Genomic DNA, 18,903 nt, shown 5'->3' with positions numbered 1-18,903 from the left:
TCAGATGAGACCAAAATTTAACTCTTTGGATGCCATAATACACACCATGTTTGGAGGTCAAATGGCACTGCATATCACCCCAAAAACACCATACCAACAGTGAAGTGTGGAGGTGGGAACATCATGGTGTGGGGCTGGGTTTCAGCATACGGCACTGGCAAACTTCATATAATTGAAGGAAGGATGAATGGAAAAATGTACCGAGACATTCTTGATAAAAATCTGCTGCCATCTACCAGGATGATGAAGATGAAATGAGGGTGGACATTTCAGCAAGACAATGATCCCAAACACACAGCCAAGGAAACTCTCAATTGGTTTCAGAGAAAGTAAATAAAGCTGCTAGAATGGCCCAGCCAATCACCTGACTTGAATCCAATAGAAAATCTATGGAAAGAACTAAAGATCAGAGTTCATAGAAGAGGCCCACGGAACCTTCAAGATTTGAAGACTGTTTGTGTGGAAGAATGGGCCAAAATCACACCTGAGCAATGCATTTCTCCATAAAGGAGGCGTCTTGAAGCTGTCATTACCAACAAAGGCTTTTGTACGAAGTATTAAATAAATTTCAGTAAGCGTGTTCAATACTTTTTCCCTGTGTCATTCCATTTTATTACACATAACTAAATTTCTGAACTTATTTGTTTGGTTTTCTTTGTATGTATGGATTACTTGGGTTGTTACCGACATCTGGTGAAAATTTCACGTCAATAGCACCTTTAGAAATATATTTACTGAGAAAAATGGTGATGTGTTCAATACTTATTTTACCTGCTGTATACTGATATATATATATATATGATATAGTCACTCATATTGTTATTTTTATACAGGGGATAGGATAAAAAGAGTTTTCAAACTAGGTGAGAACTGTTTTATTCTGAATAGAATATAATTTTTCTGTGATCAACATTAAAGAAGATATGCGCAGTCAAAGTCACAAATTTCCCCCAAAAGGTTAAAACTTTTTAAGCCCATACCTCCCTTTAAAAGATTCTGAGACACAGGAAAGGTTCCATGAGTTTCTCTTGTGACCAAATAATCATGACAAAAAAAAGGTATGTGTATATATATACACAGTGTGTGTATATATATATATATATAAATGGGTGGTTTGATAAAGTTATTAACAGACCATTTACTTTTAAATTAACAAAAACTTTCTTTCAACTTGAGTTAACATCACTTCATCTTCCTCACTGTGTCACTGCAGCGTCTCCTGATCCCTTCATATGTGAGGCAAGCCGCATGTCAGTGTGCGTGTATGTGTGGGTGAGATAACTCGCAGGGAAAATAAAACTTAAAATGGGTCAGATAGAGCATTAATGCCACTCATTAAAATCAGGTCTTCACCAAGACCACATGTAACTACCGGCATTGAAGCAATTAAAATGTCTCCAGCCGGCTCTCCCCCCTCTCATGTCCCAGCTCACCAGTTGAGGCTGGGCAGCCATTGACCGCTATATGAGGCAAAACAATGAATTGGATGACTCCTTGTCTACACACAAGAGAAAAATTAGTTCAGGATACAGATAAGGGTGTTCCGATCAGGACTTTTGGGGCAGATTGTTTGGAATAGTATTGATCTCACAGAGTACAAACCTACATTGTACCCACATCACAGAGAAGCAGACCAGCAAAGACCACGATGCAGCCATAGTTTAATCAATACTACACATGTGCAACTCTCAACAGAGAGGAGAAGAGAAGCAAGGTGCTTCACTCATTAACTATTTCCACCATCAGCTCTGGGGAAAAAAAGAAATAGTACTCATCAAATAACTACCTAAGTTAGAGTACAAAAGTATTTACTGAAAAAAATGAAAAGTGAGCCATCTCCATTTCTTCTCATCTCTTTTGAGCGTTTCATTTCATGATTGACATCTGTTTGTTTTGCCTCATCTGATCGGCTCCACCGTTTATAGAGATCCCCGATCAAACTAATTAGAGGCAATATCGGCCGATCAATCGGAGCACCCTTAGATACACCCTACATTGGCTCCACCAATTTCAATTCAATGGGGCAGTCTCAAGTGCAGAATTATAGGAGACAGGAACCACTTGACTGAAAGAGAACATTTTAGTTTTACCAGTATAAACAAACACATGTCCAGAGAGTTGCCCAGTTTTGGAAATGTGACCTCATGCCATTTAAGATACCTTGTGGAGCTTCTGACCACAGGTGAGACTGTTGACAATTCCTAGTAAGCATGTCACCGTTTTGTTTGCACCTCAATTTCAACCAGCATGGGGAGAGTGTACCAAGGCCGGGGCAGACACCTGGAGAGCAATGCACAACTCCACTGAGTCCGCTTACACTGATCATTTTGGGTCTTTTCATACATGTTTGGACCGTAAAAAAAGTTATTTTTACAGTTTCTACCAGTTCTTTCAGTAATTTATGTCTATCATTTGCGCTGCACACAGCCAAACCAAGCCAAGCCATCTCCTCCGGCTCTCCATACATTGTCTAGGTTCACAAATTCTAAGTTTATACCCAGTCTGAGTTTACACGTGTCCAATCACACTGTTTGTGTGTGTGAGTGTGTGTCAGAGAGAGAGAGAGAGAGAGAGAGAGAGAGGGAAGTGTGCAGCGGAGTGTGTGTGTGTATATGTGGCGCTCTTAGCTTTCCCTCAAGTTATGGGACTATCATACAGAAACTATGCAATTCTTTGATAGTAATTAACCGATTATAGTAATTAATTTGGCCTGGGACAAACGTGATCACTATAAGCGGCTTTCACTGTACTAGAATTTGGTAGGGAGGCAGACACGGCACGAAATTTGACGGAGGTGGGCGCCTAGCAATTCTCTAGGCAAGTAAAACCCTGAGTCATTAACATGTATTGTTGAGACATTAATGTGATGAAGAGGGAGAGGAGGAATGAGAGGTTCCATGTGTCATGTGTCCCCCGACAGTCTACCTGTAGACTTCCAATATGAGTAGCATATTGGCTGTGGTGTTATGTTTTGCTTTGCTGCTGTCCTATCTGAAAGCTGTACAGTAGGTGTCTATGTGATTTACATGTGTGTCAATGTTGTACTGCTTGTGTGTACTGCTTGGCTCAGGAGGACATATTAGACCTTCAACTCCAACGTAACCTGGAATACCTAGATGAGCAGGTAGACACACACACACACACACACACACACACACACACACAATTGTTGTGGACAATCTGCTGGTCAGTGGTCAACTCATCAGTGAAGAAAGTGTTCAGGAGCCCTTTGAGGTCTTATGCTGAAATATTTATTGAAGCTTGGCCAAGGAGAAAATCATAATTCATCGATACAACAACTGTGCATGATGTCCTCTCATATTCAGAAGTCTACTTTCCTGCAGTCACAATTTAAACCCCTACAGACAATTGAATCTATGGGTCAGCTAGTTCCTAAACAATCATGTATTTTCGAGCTCTGGATACAGTGTTGCCTGCTTACGCAGTCTCATATCTGCGGTGTCTAGGGAGTGAAGCCTTTGATCTTTCCCAAGCTCTCGCACTTCCCCAAACACGACAGCCAGCTGCACTCTGACCCAGGGAGAGGAGAGGAGACAGTGTCTCCGAAAATTCCATAACAATCGCCTGTTATTTATCATAACATTAATACTGATTACCATTACCTTTAACTATTACATTTTCAGACCACCAGGAGCACCCTCAGAACAGATCCGACATCATGCATTACGAAGATCATTCTCAACTCGGGCTGCGAGCAGCACTGCGCGGGCCCGAGCACTTGCGATCTCGGGACCTTATGTCACTGCAGGGGAGGGTGAACAGGGACCGGGCGAAACGGCTCCGTGTTGCGTGCGCTTTGTGCATCGCGGGAAGGATAAACGCTTCACTTCCGTCCGTCACGCAAGGCCGAACCACGCCCACCGATCATGCATCACGGTCCATGCCATCAAGTGAAGATCACATGGTGAAAATTTTATGTAAATCGAATTAAAGAAATAAAACAAGGCTTACTTCCTGTTGCCAGCACATGGCCCTATAACTATTATTATCACTACATACAGATTAATAGATCTGTTTAGGTCAAAAACACTCTTAGACGTTGCACCTTTGCAACGTCTAAGACATCAAAGGAATCTATGACCACTGATACTGTGATTTTATACAGATACAACAACCTTCTGTTTTGATGGCGTATAATCAAACTTTGACGCCACGGTCACACCGTGTGATGAAAACTCAAAAATCAAGGTAGTTTTAATATCCATGTTGTTGAGATGACCCTCACCAAATTTGTATAAGACTATAAGCATACGACTACAATAAACACTGAAGTTTAAACTAATATGTTCCTCCCATACTTTACTTTTAGGAAAACATACCATCTCTCCATCCGGCCCTCGGTTCATCGCTTTACAAAAAACATTTCTTTCTCTACAAATTTGAAGTCTCTTTTTCACTGTCTCTAAAGTAATGTCATCCAGACGGGGACTCTGTACCCACTTATCAAAACCTTGATAATCATAGTACCTTGCAGCCAAACCGTTAGTTGCAGCAATGTCTGCTCTTACACATGTCTGGGGTGCTTAAATTACAGACCTTGTAGTCTTCTTCACTATCAGCTTGATTATTGAAACCATACATGAAAAGAGGAGGATGAGGAGGAGACTTGTGACAATAAGAGTAGTTAAGAATTTAACCAGCCCCTATGACCCAAAGATACCTGAAAAGTTCCCAAAACTGAAACCATGATTATCATGTTACTCTTTGATGCCTAGCTCCGTGTCATGTACCATGTCCAGGACGTCAGCTGTTGCGTCAGAGATGCAGGAACAACTTTCAGTAGCTATAAGTTTACAGGTTCCGCCTTGTGCCGTCAACAGGAGATCAAGTGCCATGCGGTTCTGTAAGGCCAGTGTTTTGACTTCCTGCAACTCTTTATTTTCGGCCAACATAGCTCTACACGAGGCATTAAGGTGACTCTCTAGGACTTTAGATAGAGACTTAAGTTCCTGCTAGGAAACGTATATACCATACCAAGGTACAAGGAGCCTGGCTACTTCTTGAGCTGGTGTGATTTTTCCTTCTGTGTTTGTGTAGTATGGGATACAGCAAGGCTATTTCTGCAGACTCTACCTCTCTGGTCAAGCTAATTAGATATGCTAAATAGCTGAAATCATGCAACTCTTCATACGGCATGCAACGATAGGCCCGGTCTCCACAAACTAGATAGGCCCGGTCTCCACAAACTAGATACACACTCTCAGGTAGCGGGGACTGCTTTAGAGTGGCATTTATTACAGTGTTACAGCTGCTCGTAAATCCTCATATCCTTTCCCTACTCCTCGGAAACACAAACAAACATTTTGCAGCTCATGAATGGATACAGGGCGCATGTAGGTTGAGCAATCACATTCAGATTTTTGCTCACTCTGCTAGGGCACTGAACAGTTACGCATCTGTATTTTAACTGACACTATGGATCAACGGTATTGAGAAAAAAGCACAACATAAATCCATGACTGTGTAGTGCGTGGAGCTGGATGGTAATGAAGCTAAAATTGAATTTGTGTCTGGCACAATCGCAGCTGTAGGCACTACTGTGTTATTAATAGCTTGCAAATCTTGCACAAACCTCCATTCATATGGGCTATTTGAACCAGCACACCTTGAACCAATAGAGATTGAATGACACCTTCAAGTCCTGCAATTGCTTTGTGAGGCAAATGGTATCATTGGTAGCTTAGTATCATGCTTGAGTGTGACTGTATGTGGCGGAGCCGAATCTACAAAAAAACCACATGATTTTAATGTCTAGCCCAAAAAATGGATGGAATCTCTTAAAGCTCTGTTGGCAACCCATACTGTGTTGGAGTGGGTGGCTTATGTACAACAAAAGTGCTTTGTAGGAACTGAGTGTGCTCACTTAAAGATACCATGTACAGTTGTTATTGTTTGAGGAGCTGGTACTGCTCCTCTCAATGTTTGGCACTGGGCCACCATTTTTTCAAGTTGCTGTGGTTCACAGCAAGGAGCAACTGCTACTGTGATGTGTGGAAATGAATCTTTAGCTTTAAACAATTCACGCTGTGTGTTAGATAGTTGGATTGGTATAGCACACCCCTGTGGAGCAACACACAAACATTGCTCACTCTGCAACCCCTCTTGTTTATTCCAATACACATTAGCCAATTGTTTATATTGCTCTAAAGGGTTAAATCACTAGACGAAAAGCCGAATTTTCGTCACTGCGAACGCCTGCAAACTCGCCTAATTCCTGGCAGTTAGTGCCCGTTTACAGGAGGCGAATTCCACGTTCGCCCGTGACACAAACTGGCAGAAACGGGCAGAAACATACCCCCGGCATCGCGGTGGTGGGGGCTGGGGAGTGCCGCCGGGGAGTCGTGGAGCGAAGGTGTTATCTAATTAGCATATGAATCACAGCGCAATCCCTTGTGAAAACTTATCTCACTTCACCATTGGATGAAACCACTAAATTAATATATATTATTAATTATTAGTAAGCCTTTACCAAAAGCACTGCAGTTACTGAAGACTATACATTCATTCATGTGATGCTTGATGTTATATGTTGAACATATTGTAGAGGGAAAAAAACATTAACAACGTATATGTTGAGTCAAAGCTTTATTTACATACAGCACAAATATTGTACAAACACAACTGGCCTAGCCAGAGAAAAACTAATCAGGTGATGCTTGAAATGTTTCATTGCCGCCTATGGGTCATAAGTTCTTTGTGGGACTCTGTCCGAATCTGCCCCAGTGTGTAGACATCTGTGGTGTGTAGCTGTGAGATTCAGTGTAGCTTCTAGTCTTGTGGCACACAGGTTGGTGAGCTCCTGGCTGTGGAAGGATGGATCCATGTCATCTGTCCCGCTTCAATCAGCTGTAAACACAATCAGTACAATTAGCACAGTTCAATGACAACATACACCTATACATGTAACTGAAAAATGATCTAATGAATCTAATCTTACCTTCTTTCTTCTCTGTCGACTCCTGAACTTCTCAATGCTGCTGCAAGAGCTGCAAGGTCCGGTTGGATGTACGGGAAGTTCCTTCAGACTGGCTCATAGTACGTCTTAGTACGTCATAGTACAGGCAGCTGGAAAACAACATGAGTAACATGAGTATATTATTAATAAACGGAAATGGCCTCGCTACATCACTGTTGGAAGATCCACAATTACTAAACAGTTACTTACAGACAATAGCGTCATTTTCCACACTGCAAATCCGGACTTGCAGCTAGAGTCTCGGCCAAATGTGCAGTGACTGCCTCGTTGTGGGGGGGGGGGGCTCAGGCTGTGAAAACACAATGATGAAATGGATCAGATAAAGTAAACCTGGAGAAAATATTTTATACAGCACAGCGCGTCTCTTCTTTCATCTTACCCTCGCTCCGGTTCGTGGCGCCGGCCATTTGCCTCAGAGGTGTGAAGAGACTGGCAGTTTCCTATAAAATACAACCGGACAAAAAGTTACGTTTATGAAAAAACTTAACGAGAACAAACTTTTAAGTTTAAGCAGTTCGTACATATTTAAACATGCACTAGTTCTGCTCAAGCACTCGATGCTCTCTTCTTCTTTTAGCAACTTTCTCGCTAATCCCACAGTTGTTAACATGCTATTCAGATCTAAGAGTTAGCTTAGCAGTTAGCAATGGCTTCTCTCTGTAGTTTAGCTCTTACCGTAATTTTGGGATTGTGCGCCCATCTTCTCCGCCTCGACTCGTCCACACTGGGCCCGCGGCTTTACTTCAGAATCAGAATCAGAAGTATTTATTGCCAAGTAGGTTTACACCTACCTGGAATTTGCCTTGGTATAGGTGCATACAAGGAACATAAAACATAAAAACACAATAAGTACTACACACATGAAAAAAACAAATATAAAATAAAAAGATATAAAAGATGTATATAGAAAAAAAAAAATAATAATAAAGTAAATGCAAAATGCAAAACAGGAGTGCAATGAGAATGTGCAATGTTCAAAGTAATGTGTGTTAATGTAACACAGACTTGAGGTGTGGGGGCGGGATAAGAGTCCAAGTCAGGTGGGGGTCCCGGGCCTTGTTGATAAGGCCAACTGCAGCCGGGAAGAAGCTGGTCTTGTGGCGTGAGGTTTTGGTCCTGATGGACCGCAGCCTCCTGCCGGAGGGAAGTACCTCAAAGAGTTTGTGACCCGGGTGGGAAGGATCGGCCACAATCTTACCTGCACGCCTCAGGGTCCTAGAGGCAAACAGGTCCTGTAGAGATGGCAGATTGCAGCCAATCACCTTCTCAGCAGAACGGATGATACGATGCAGTCTGCATCTTTCCAACGCAATCATCCTCTCCTCCAGGGAAACAGTGTCGTGTCGACTTTACACCAAAAACAGAGTCACTCGTCGGACCACGCAAAACACGAGCCGGTAGTTTCTTGTCTGCGGGAGACAGACACTTCATTCACGAGGCTGGATTGGACAAGCCCTCTACCGCGTTGACGTTAACGAGTGACGTGGCATGTAGCTGAGTGTGACGTTTTCAGAGTAAAACTTCACAAACGACCTTTTCACTTTTGAAGCAGCGGTTATAACAGTTTTTAAATTGTACTTTACATTTATATGGGATGAGTATGTGAGGACCAGTTTATTCTTTCTGGTGTTAAGTTAATGTATTTACATGATTCTTGCTGTTCTGTGTTTGTACCCTCATAGTTGAATGCACTTATTGTCGCTTTGGATAAAAGTATCGAGTGTTTTAATGGAATACTGAAATAGTTTAATAACAACAATAGGACAATTGAAGTTAAAATTATGAGGCAATTTCAGCAGAGTCAACAGCTTAGTATGCCATGGACATGTGAATATGGTGCCGAGTTTGCCAGTATTTTGGGAGGACAAATGGTTGGAACTTTGACACGCGATGACACAACTGATATGCTTTATGTGAAGCACAGTGTTTTGGTGTCAGCAGAAAGACTTCTCTTAGAAAACTGTACAGTGGTGCCACTCTCTCCATTCCAACATATTATCTTGGATGAGCTTGACAGGCAAATGTTGAAATAAATTGCACTGTTTCAAATTTTTTTTATAGCATTGACCTTTACTCATGGTATACGATGTAATTCATTGTAGCACACTTACTTACATAAGGGAAATCTATATAAGCTACAATTTCAGATTTTATATTTATTTTAAGCCTGGTGTACTTACCCCAGATATTTTAGTTGGTACCTTAGTTAGTACCTTTTAGAAAAAGGTGTTACCTCTGCACCACTGAGTTAAACTATCCTGATTTGCATTTGTAAAGCTCACAGCATTGTCATTTACATGTGAAAGCCTCCCCTAGGCCTAGGAGCAGGGGGGTCACCTGACCAACATTCTCAGGCTTGTAAAACTGCCGGAAACTGGAACCCTGCGTCAATTCCCGGCAGTTCTCTGTGCTGCCTGCAGATTCCTGTGAACAGCTGTTAACCTGAAATTCCACTGAAATTTGCAGCGACACTAACTGACACAAATTCTTCTTTTCATGCTGTACAATGACAATGCAGGAGAGGCCTCATGGCAGACATAAATGTTGCGCATACTGGGGAAGTTTTAGCAATTTTTTAAATGTTGGATACTTAAAACTGGAAAGCATGTTAAAATCTGGCAATGTTCAACAATACAAACAGTCAATAGTCGATTGCAAAAATTGAAAAGCTTGAGCAGCCTTATTATCAGGGAGGGTTAAAAACAATCCATCTGGGTTATAATGAATGGTTTCCAAAGTAAATCTCTTCCCATGAGATTGAGTGGACTCTTATCATAAAATAATGCTGCACATCTGAAACTTCAACAGTGACTTTAGTTTTATGTGATAGGTGCTCTGTATTAGGAACCCTAATAAAATTTGACGTCGGTGTACATACATTCTCAGCAAATTTTACAGTGGAGATAGTTGTTCCACTATCTACCAAAATCTCAACAGTACTACCATTTATTTGAACTGGCATCATTGGATCGCTAGAGGGATCAGTAGAAAGATGAATTGTTGCTGCTTGAATGGGAAATGATTGCTCTGATCCTGTCTCCCCATGGCCTCCCTATGCTTGATTGTAATATGTGGGTTGCACATTAGCAGCCGATGGGGGTGGAGGTGGAAAAGCAGGATGGGCTGTCTGTGGGGGTGTCCGTTGTTTCACGACCCTCATTTGGGTCCAAGGCAGGCCCAAGCCAGCTCTAACTATATAAGCTTCACCAAAAAGGAAGCTTTTAAGCACAAATAACCCTCAACATAAAGAAAGTGACTACCTCCCGATACGAAACTGGGAGTTGATTCCACAAGAGAGGAGCTTGATAGCTTAAGGCTCTGGCTCCTACTCTACTTTTAGAGACTTTAGGGATGACAAGTAAGTCTGAATTCTGGGTGCACAGTGCTCTTGTGGGGTGATATGGTACTATGCGCTCTTTAAGGTATGATAGTGCCATATCATTAAGGGCTTTGTAGGAGGAGAATTTGAAATGATATTCTACATTTAAGAGGAAGCCAGTGTAGTGAAACTAATACAGGAGAAATGTAATCCCTTTTCTTGTCTGAACACATGGTGCAGTATTTTGGAAAAGCTGCAAAGTCTTTAAAGAATTACTGGTGGACCCTTATAAAAGGGAATTACAATAATCATGTCTGGAGGTAACGAAGGCATGGAGTTATTTGTCTGCATCGTTTTAAGACCGGACATGCCTGACTTTTGCAATGATACCTAGCTCAAAAAGGCAGCTTGAAATTTGCCCTGAAAGTGAATCAAAGAACAAATCCTGGTAAAACTGTTCTCCTTGAGAAAAATTGGTAATGCTTTAGATTACAGACCACAAAGTACAGTGCGAATACTCCAGAGGAATGGTTATTTTTGTACCAATGCTGTACTAGTACAGTATTTACCAAGAATAACATAAGTAATGTATTTTCTTTTAATTTAATCATATGAGATTGCTAAATAAATAGTTTAAACAAAATTGAATGGAAAGAAAGACATTAAACAATAATGTAAATTCTCCAATGCATTTTATTGTTAACAAAACAATTCAAATGTTTTAACACAGCAATGAAAAAGCTTGTCAATCAAAAGACAAGTAAAGACACACAAAAATAAGCACAATTTGTGAGCTTCATAGACTTAGGGTAGTTGAGATAAAGTCCGTATGCTAGTCCAAACAGAATACACATAGCCTTTGACAGGTCATAACTTCTCCCACGATGATGATCTTCATTGAGGCTGAACTGAGATGCAGGGAAGTTGAGAACACAGTACCTTCATGCTCAACAAGGAGGATCCCAATATCAATATTGTGGAACGAGTCATCATCAAGAGTCCTTAATAAAGAGCACAATGACATCTCTCATTAAATAAATATCACAACTTTTTAGCAATGTAGCCGAAAAAGCTTGGAAAATGCTTTTGCTTTTGAAGTTTACTAGTGCACTGATTCTCAAACTATGGTACATGGCGGCTGCGTGTCAGTGAATCAGCGACCAACTTAAACCTACCGCCTCCACCCTGATTAAAACGGCTGACTTAAGAGTAGGGTGATACTGATTTTTAATGCCACGATGAGTCACCAAACCAGAAACGCAAAGGAATGCGCAATAGCGGATGCTAATGCCAAATCTAAAGCTAGCCCTGAGCCTAAGTCGGAGGAGGAGGATCACAGCTTGAGTACTGCAATCCTATCCGAGGTAAAAGCGTTCAGACAGGAGAACAATGATAAGCTTGAGGTTATAGCATCCGCTTTGTCTACTTTGGAACAATCTGTTGATAAAATTGGAGACCGTTTGACCGATGCAGAGACCCGGATTAACCAGGTGGAGGAAGGATCTGCCCGCTACACTCGCCTGCTGAGCTACCTGTTGCAAAGAAAGGCAACTGGAGGAGAGATGTGAGGAGCTAGAAAACTACACAAGGAGAAACAACTTGCGAGTCTATGGCATCAGCGAAGGCACAGAGTCAGGGGACATGGATCATGACTTCTCGCCAACAATTCAAAAGAAAAGATGCGAGTATGCCGAGATCAAGAGACAACTGAGGGAGAGAAATATTAAGTTTCAAACTCCATATCCAGCCAAACTGAGAGTCCACCTGAAGGAGGGCATCAAGACATACAGCTCCGCATGGGAGGCAGCAGAGGCCTTACAGTCCATGGGAATAAAGTCATCAATCTCCAACTAAATAGAATCGGATGGCAGGTGGTCGGCACGAATGGACTGCGCAGAGGAGGAGGGATGACTCGCAGTCTTCTCCGGGATGTGGAGGCACTGCAAAAGGACACAGTAGTTCCTGAGTAAGATTGATGTTAGATACCATAAAGTGTTTCTGGTGACTCAATCTGATTAGTTGTGATTTATTCAGTCAACTTTAGTGATGGATTATTTTGATAAATCTGCTAACAAAATATTGTATTTCATTTTACTCATATATTACATATGTATATTATTGCATCTCATATATGGCACAAAAGTTGACTTAAAAAGTTTGTAGAACATTAAGGTGGAGGGAGGTTTATAAAAACATGCAGAGCTTTGCGTTTGCCAACACCATCGCGATGGCCCTTTGCCTACGACAAAGGTTTTTCCCTCAGAGCCAGGCTCAACTGGCTCGATCAATGTCATAGTTCAGACCTGGTGTTTGGAAGCCTCAAGAAGGGAAATTGAAATGTTCTTTAGTTATAGTTCCCTTTTTTATTCATCACAGTTCATTGTTACAGTGGAGGAATGGTCAAAGGTTTTAAGGCACAACAGTGAGAAAACAGGATTGAAGGGGGGGAAATTACATTATGCAGGGAATAAAAGTCACCTCATTTAATGTAAATGGAATGCATAGTCCAATAAAGAGGAGCAATATATTATCCAAATTAAAAAAAGAAAAGACCCATATTGCTTTCTTACAAGAAGCCCACTTAAATGAAACTGAACATAAAAGACTAGGAAGATTCGGGTTCAAACATGTCTACTCGTCATGACATAAGTCTGGAAACAAAAGAGGAGTAGCAATCCTAATAAATAATTTTCTTACGTATGAGCACCTGTTGGAAAAAAAAGATTGGGAAGGGAGGTATGTACTGATCAGAGGAAAGCTAGAGGGTATAATGATTACTTTGTTAAATGTATATGCACCCCCAAATAGTGAATGGGACTTTTACAGGCAAATATTTGATATCATGGCCTCAGGAGCTGAAGGAATTCTAAAATGTGGTGGCGATCTCAATATCAGACTGAATTAGAAACTTGATTCATCAAAACCAACTCTCAGACAAACTAAGACAAATAAGAAAATAAACACTATTATGCAGAAAATGGGATTATAGATGTGTGGAGAGATACAGTATCAACCCTGGAGGTTGGGACTATACCCATTTTTCTCATCCCCACTCTGTATACACCCGTATTGACTATTTTTAACGTATAATTCAGAAAGACATAGAATTGTTTGCTGTGATATAGGAAATATTGATATCCCGACCACAGTCCCATCTATCTCACTATTAATTTGAACCAAAAACATAGGTGTACAACATGGAAGTTGAACTCAAGTATACTTAGTAGCCCACAAATTAAAGTAGCACTGGAGGAGGAAATTCAGACCTATTTGGAGCTAAATGATACAGGTGGGGCCACCCATGCTATGGGGATGCACTTAAGGCTGTAATGAGAGGGAATATTATTGCACATTCAGCCCGTTTAAAAAATGAAGACAGGAAAGATTATATACATTACAACTAAAACTAAAGCAGTTACAAAGAGAACACAAAGACAGTACAGATTTGAAATTAAGATGGTTAGAAATGAGATTGATGAAATATACACACAGGAAATACAACAGAAACTTTTTTTTCTCAAACAGAAGTACTGGGAAGTCTGTGGCAAAGCTTACAAAATGATTAGCCTACAAATCAAAGAAAAAACAAGCAGACAGTGCTCTCTACAAAATAAAAAACCCAGAAACTAAAGAGACTGAATATAACCAAGAAAAAATTCGATGATTTACAGATAGACAATTTCTTACACTCGTTCCACCTACCAAAAGTAACAGAATGCCAAAATAATATTCTTAGTGCAGAGGTGACAATTACAGAAATTAATTTGGCTATCACAAGGCTGAAGGTAGGCAGCTCTACTGGCGCAGACTCAAGAATCAATCAAATCTTAATTGTATAGCCCATATTCACAAATCACAATTTGTCTCATAGGCCTTTAACAAGGTGTGACATCCTCTGCCCTTAACCCTCAACAAGAGTAAGGAAAAACTACTAAAAAACCCTTTTAACAGGGTAAAAAGAAGGTAGAAACGTCAGAGAGCCACATGTGAGGGATCCCTCTCCCAGGACGGACAGAAGTGCAATAGAGGCCATGTGTAATGGAGAACATCAGAAAGATGTTGTTATCATAGTCCATGGTCAGCAGCCACCATAATCAGGATCCACCATCACGATCGGATGCTACCATAGTCCACAATCATGATCCACTGCCGCCATCAGGATCCACCATCAGCTGCCACCTCGATCGTGGTCCACCACCACTATCAGATGCCAACACAATACAGGATCCGCCATTATTATCATGATCAGCTAGCAAGATACAGGATCTGCCATTATTATCACGATCAGCCAGCACGATACAGGATCCTCTATACAGGATCCGCCATTATGATCACGATCTCTGTTACGCGATCCACCATTATAATCCACGAGGTGGCCGCAGCCGCGGACCTGGATCTGCGGACGATAAGGCATAGGGATTCCGGGGAAGAAGTCAAGTCAGTAACATGTATTGATGAGATATTAATTTCTTTGATGTGATGAGGAAGGAGAAGCTGGGAAGAGAAGCTCTGTGTGTTATGTGTCCCCCGACATTCTAGACCTATAGCAGCATAACTAAGACCAGGTCCAAGACAAGCCTGGACCGGCTCTAACTATAAGCTTTATCGTAAAGGAAGGTTTTAAGCCTACTCTTAAACGTACAGATGGTGTCTGCCTCCCGAACTGAAAGTGGGAGATGATTCCACAGGAGAGGAGCTTGATAGTCGAAAGCTCTGGCTCCTACTCTACTTTTAGAGACTTTAGGGACGACAAGTAAGCCTGAATTCTGGGAGCACAGTGCTCTAGTGGGTTGATAAGGTACTATTCTAGATTTAACCGGAAGCCAGTGTAGTGAAGCTAATACAGGAGAAATGTGGTCTTTCTTTCTGGTTCTTGTCAGGACAAGTGCTGCAGCATTTTGGACAAGTCTTTTACAACTTACTGCTGGAGCCTGATAATATGGAATTACAATAATCAAGTCTGAATGTAACAAAGCCTAGACTAGTTTTTCTGCATCTTTTTGAGAAAGGACATGTCTGATTTTTTAGATATTACGCAAGTGAAAGAAGGCGGTCCTAGACATTAGTTTAAAGTGAGAATTAAAGGAAAAATCGGGATCGAAGATCACTCCCAAGTTCCTGACTGTTTCATTTGAAGCAATGGCAATGTCGTCTAGCGCAGCTATATCATTAGATAATGTATCTCTAAGGTGTTTAGGGCCAAGTATTAGAAAAAGTTTTTGTGTCCTTGAGACATGCTTGGAGTTTAGTTAATCAATTACACTGTTCTGGTTTTATTGATAAGTATAACTGGCTGTCATCTGCATAGCAGTGGAAATTTTCCGAGTGTGTCCTGATAATGTTTCCTAGTGGAAGACTAAATGTAGACTACAGAATATTCACATCTATCATAGCAAGGAGGCTTGAAAAATGTTTGCCGGATTTTATCCATCTCGACCAAACTGGCTTTATTAAGGGGAGACAAACACAGGATAACATTAGAAGAAAATTACATATAATACGACAAGTCACAGAAAATAAGACCCAATCAGTCCTGATTAGTTTAGACGCCCAAAAGGCATTTGATTCTGTAAGCTGGAAATTTCTTTATAAAGTTCTCCACAAATTTGGATTTCATGAGAAGTTCATAACAATGATTCAAACATTATACGACAAACCAACAGGAAGACTTAAAGTAAATGGTGACCTTACTGACCCGTTAACTTTACAGCGGGGGATGTAGACAAGGATGTGCTGTTTCTCCTCTGTTATTTGCCATATTTATTGAGCCCTTAATTCAATGGATCCGCCAGAACCAAAATATACAAGGTATTTCAACCTTCGGGTGGGAACAAAAATTGGCATTACTTGCGGATGATGTTTTGATATATTTAGAATTAGAACAACCCACCCAATCCCTACCCTAAGAATTTGGCTTGATGTCTGGCTATAAATTAAATGTATCGAAGACACAAGTCCTCACCTTAGAATTATACTCCTACCAAGGATATTATCCAAAAATATTGCCTAAAATGGGAAGCTGACTCAATAAAATATTTGGGGGTGTACTCACCAAAAAACCTGGCAAATCTGTTTAACATTAATTTTGGACCTTTTACCTCTAAACTAAAGGCTGATATAAGGAGGTGGTGTTAGCCCTTTCCTAAATTTAACTTCAAGAATTGATTCAGTCAAAATAAATATTTTGCCACGATTATTGTACCTTTTCCAAACATTACCTCTGGTAGTGATGACCCAGCAATTTTTGGAATGGGACAAACTCATTTCCAGAAATATATGGAATGGCAGAAAGCCAAGGATTAAATATAAAACCTTACAACTTAAGAAAGAGCACGGGGAAATGGGGCTTCCATGCTTACTAGAGTATTACTATGCAGCCCAGCTGAGACACCTTGCATGCTGGTGCAACCCGAGCTTCTTGGCTAGGTGGACGGAACTAGCAATGGCAGACAAGATCCCACTTCAATCAATTATGTCTGATTAAACACTAATCAAACATCTATTGGATAGAACAAATCCTTTTTTGAACTTTTCCCTAAAGATTTGGAAGGAAACTCAAAAACTGTGCAATATACAGAAAATAGCTAAATTATTAAGGTGGTGTGCCTTTGATAGAGACTTTCCCCCCAATGTGATTGATAAGTGATTTGGTACACAGGCAAGAAAAGGGGTGACAGCTTACTGTACTCTGATAGACAAGGGGTCTCTAAAGAGTTTCCAGTCTATGAGAGAAAAATATCAATTTGACCAACAAGTCAATGTCCTTCAATCATGAAGGACATTGACTTGGAAGATTTAAAAGATGAATTAATGAAAATCTTTATATCTGCATACAAATCTGAGTCCACTACTAAAATTATTTCAAGGACATACAATTCTTTATTGAATAGAATAGAAAATCAAAAGAGGCATTATATATTAAGGAAAAATGGGATATGGAAAGTGTCAGAGCTCTTTCTGGGGAGGAGTGGCATACAATTTGCAAAATACAGTGGAAAACTACAAGTTCCCTTGTTCTGAGAGAATTCAGTTGGAAGAGTTTGGTTCTATTCTTCATTACTCCTCTGCAAAAGGAAGACAGGACGAGTAACTTAGACTATATTTTGGTCCTGCCCTATACTTTCCACCTATTGGAAGAATAGATATCCCTTATAGATTTGATGTTATATATCTAGGAAATACCCCACAAAGGCTGTGTTCCCTGGATAGATCCCTTATGGTAATTGTGTTGGCTGCAGGTAAAAAAGGCAATAACCTGCAATTGGCTAAAGCCCCAAGCTCCCTCGACTTAGGACTGGATAGACATTGTCCATAAATATATACGATGGAGAAACCAACATACTGTCTCAGACGACGTCAAGACATATTTAACAGTACATGGTTAAGGTGGATCAAATTCATCAGGCCCCTGAGATAGGACTTTACATAAGATACTGTATATTGATGTAACTTGGATATGACCATTCATCCCAGTTGTTTTGCTTTATGTTGTACATAGTTAATGTTTTGTATCAGAAATGGACACATAATATATGACTAAAAAGGAAAATATGAAAACTTCATCATGATTATGTTAACATATTTGTATTAGTTTTATTTTACTTTATGGGCAATGATACGACACCTAGAAGGGTAAACACATTCCTTTTACCCATTTTAACTACAATTGAGGTGCTTGCTGCTGATGTACCTATTATATTATTCTATTATTTCATTTACTTATTTAACTTATTTTTATTTATTTGTTACCCCCCCCCCCACACACACTTGACGATGCAGGCACTGGGATCTCTGGAATGCTGGAAAAATAATTTAATAACACCTATTGCTCGGCAGGTTAGGAGGGGCGCTCGCTCCGTGTGCGTCTAGTGTGCGCACCGTGGCTCTTTCAGTGGAGCCCGTGCATGCCGCCTGGCTCTCTGGCCGGAGCGAGATGGAGAGAGAAAGACGGAAGGAAAAAGAGAGAGAGATAAGCCTGAGAGAAATGGTGAACTTGACGGGGTAGGCACTGGGATCTCTGGAACGCTGGAAAAATAATTTTATATCATCAAACACTCTGCGAGTGAGTGGAATGGAGAGGTGTGCTCGCTCGCTCCATGTGTCCTAATTACGGGCGGGCCAGTTAAGATAGACATATATTTTATCGCGGGCCGTTTAGAATTGTACCGCGGGCCGGGTGTGGCGCGATCGTTTTTCAGCGGCCGCACTTTGTGGCTCGTGCCGGGCGAGGCTCACGGTAGCTGGGTCGCTTTTTGTTTAAACCTTCCTCTTGCGTGAACTGTCTGTAGCTAAATAGGTTAGGCCTACGCTACTGTATTTTAATGTTGGTCATAACAATGGTACTTGATGAAACTAATATTTTATGAGGTGGTACATGGTGTAAAAAGTTTGAGAACCACTGCACTAGTGTAATTATCTAACAGTTTGAGCTCAGCAAAAGACCACCTTTCCAGCCTCAGTGGATTGGGGTACTCAGAGAAGAGGAATATTTTGGCAGATTGGAAACCACCATTTTCACCTGAAAGTGGCACAATATCTTATTCTTTTATTGTATGTATACAACTATGCCCATATGGTTTAACAAATG

General features: G+C 40.8%; 1 protein-coding gene and 1 long non-coding RNA gene across 14 annotated transcripts in view; one reads left to right on the top strand and one right to left on the bottom strand.

The window, feature by feature from the left end:
• The window catches only part of plekha6 (pleckstrin homology domain containing, family A member 6), a 168,807-nt gene that overhangs the window by 109,546 nt on the left and 40,358 nt on the right, over positions 1–18,903 (top strand). For 11 of the 13 annotated variants that reach the window (XR_007032573.1, XM_047339267.1, XM_047339265.1 and 8 more), the window contains one exon: positions 3,071–3,124. The exons of the other annotated variants lie outside the window; for them this stretch is intronic. Coding sequence is in view for 10 of the 11 variants with exons in the window: in XM_047339267.1 (XP_047195223.1) it covers positions 3,071–3,124 (54 nt within the window). In the remaining variant the exon portion in view is untranslated. The remainder of the gene's footprint in view (positions 1–3,070; positions 3,125–18,903) is intronic. 13 annotated transcript variants of the gene reach the window in all.
• Positions 6,699–7,371, bottom strand: LOC118104641. The gene is made up of 3 exons (XR_004695055.2): positions 7,187–7,371; positions 6,959–7,086; positions 6,699–6,867 (listed from the first exon to the last, which is right to left on the bottom strand). It is a non-coding gene; the product is annotated as an uncharacterized LOC118104641 (long non-coding RNA).

Source organism: Hippoglossus stenolepis, chromosome 3 (genome assembly GCF_022539355.2).
Source record: "Hippoglossus stenolepis isolate QCI-W04-F060 chromosome 3, HSTE1.2, whole genome shotgun sequence".
In the NCBI taxonomy this organism is placed as follows: domain Eukaryota; kingdom Metazoa; phylum Chordata; class Actinopteri; order Pleuronectiformes; family Pleuronectidae; genus Hippoglossus; species Hippoglossus stenolepis.
Note: the sequence above shows the minus strand (reverse complement) of the source record. Positions and strands in the feature narration are given on the sequence as shown.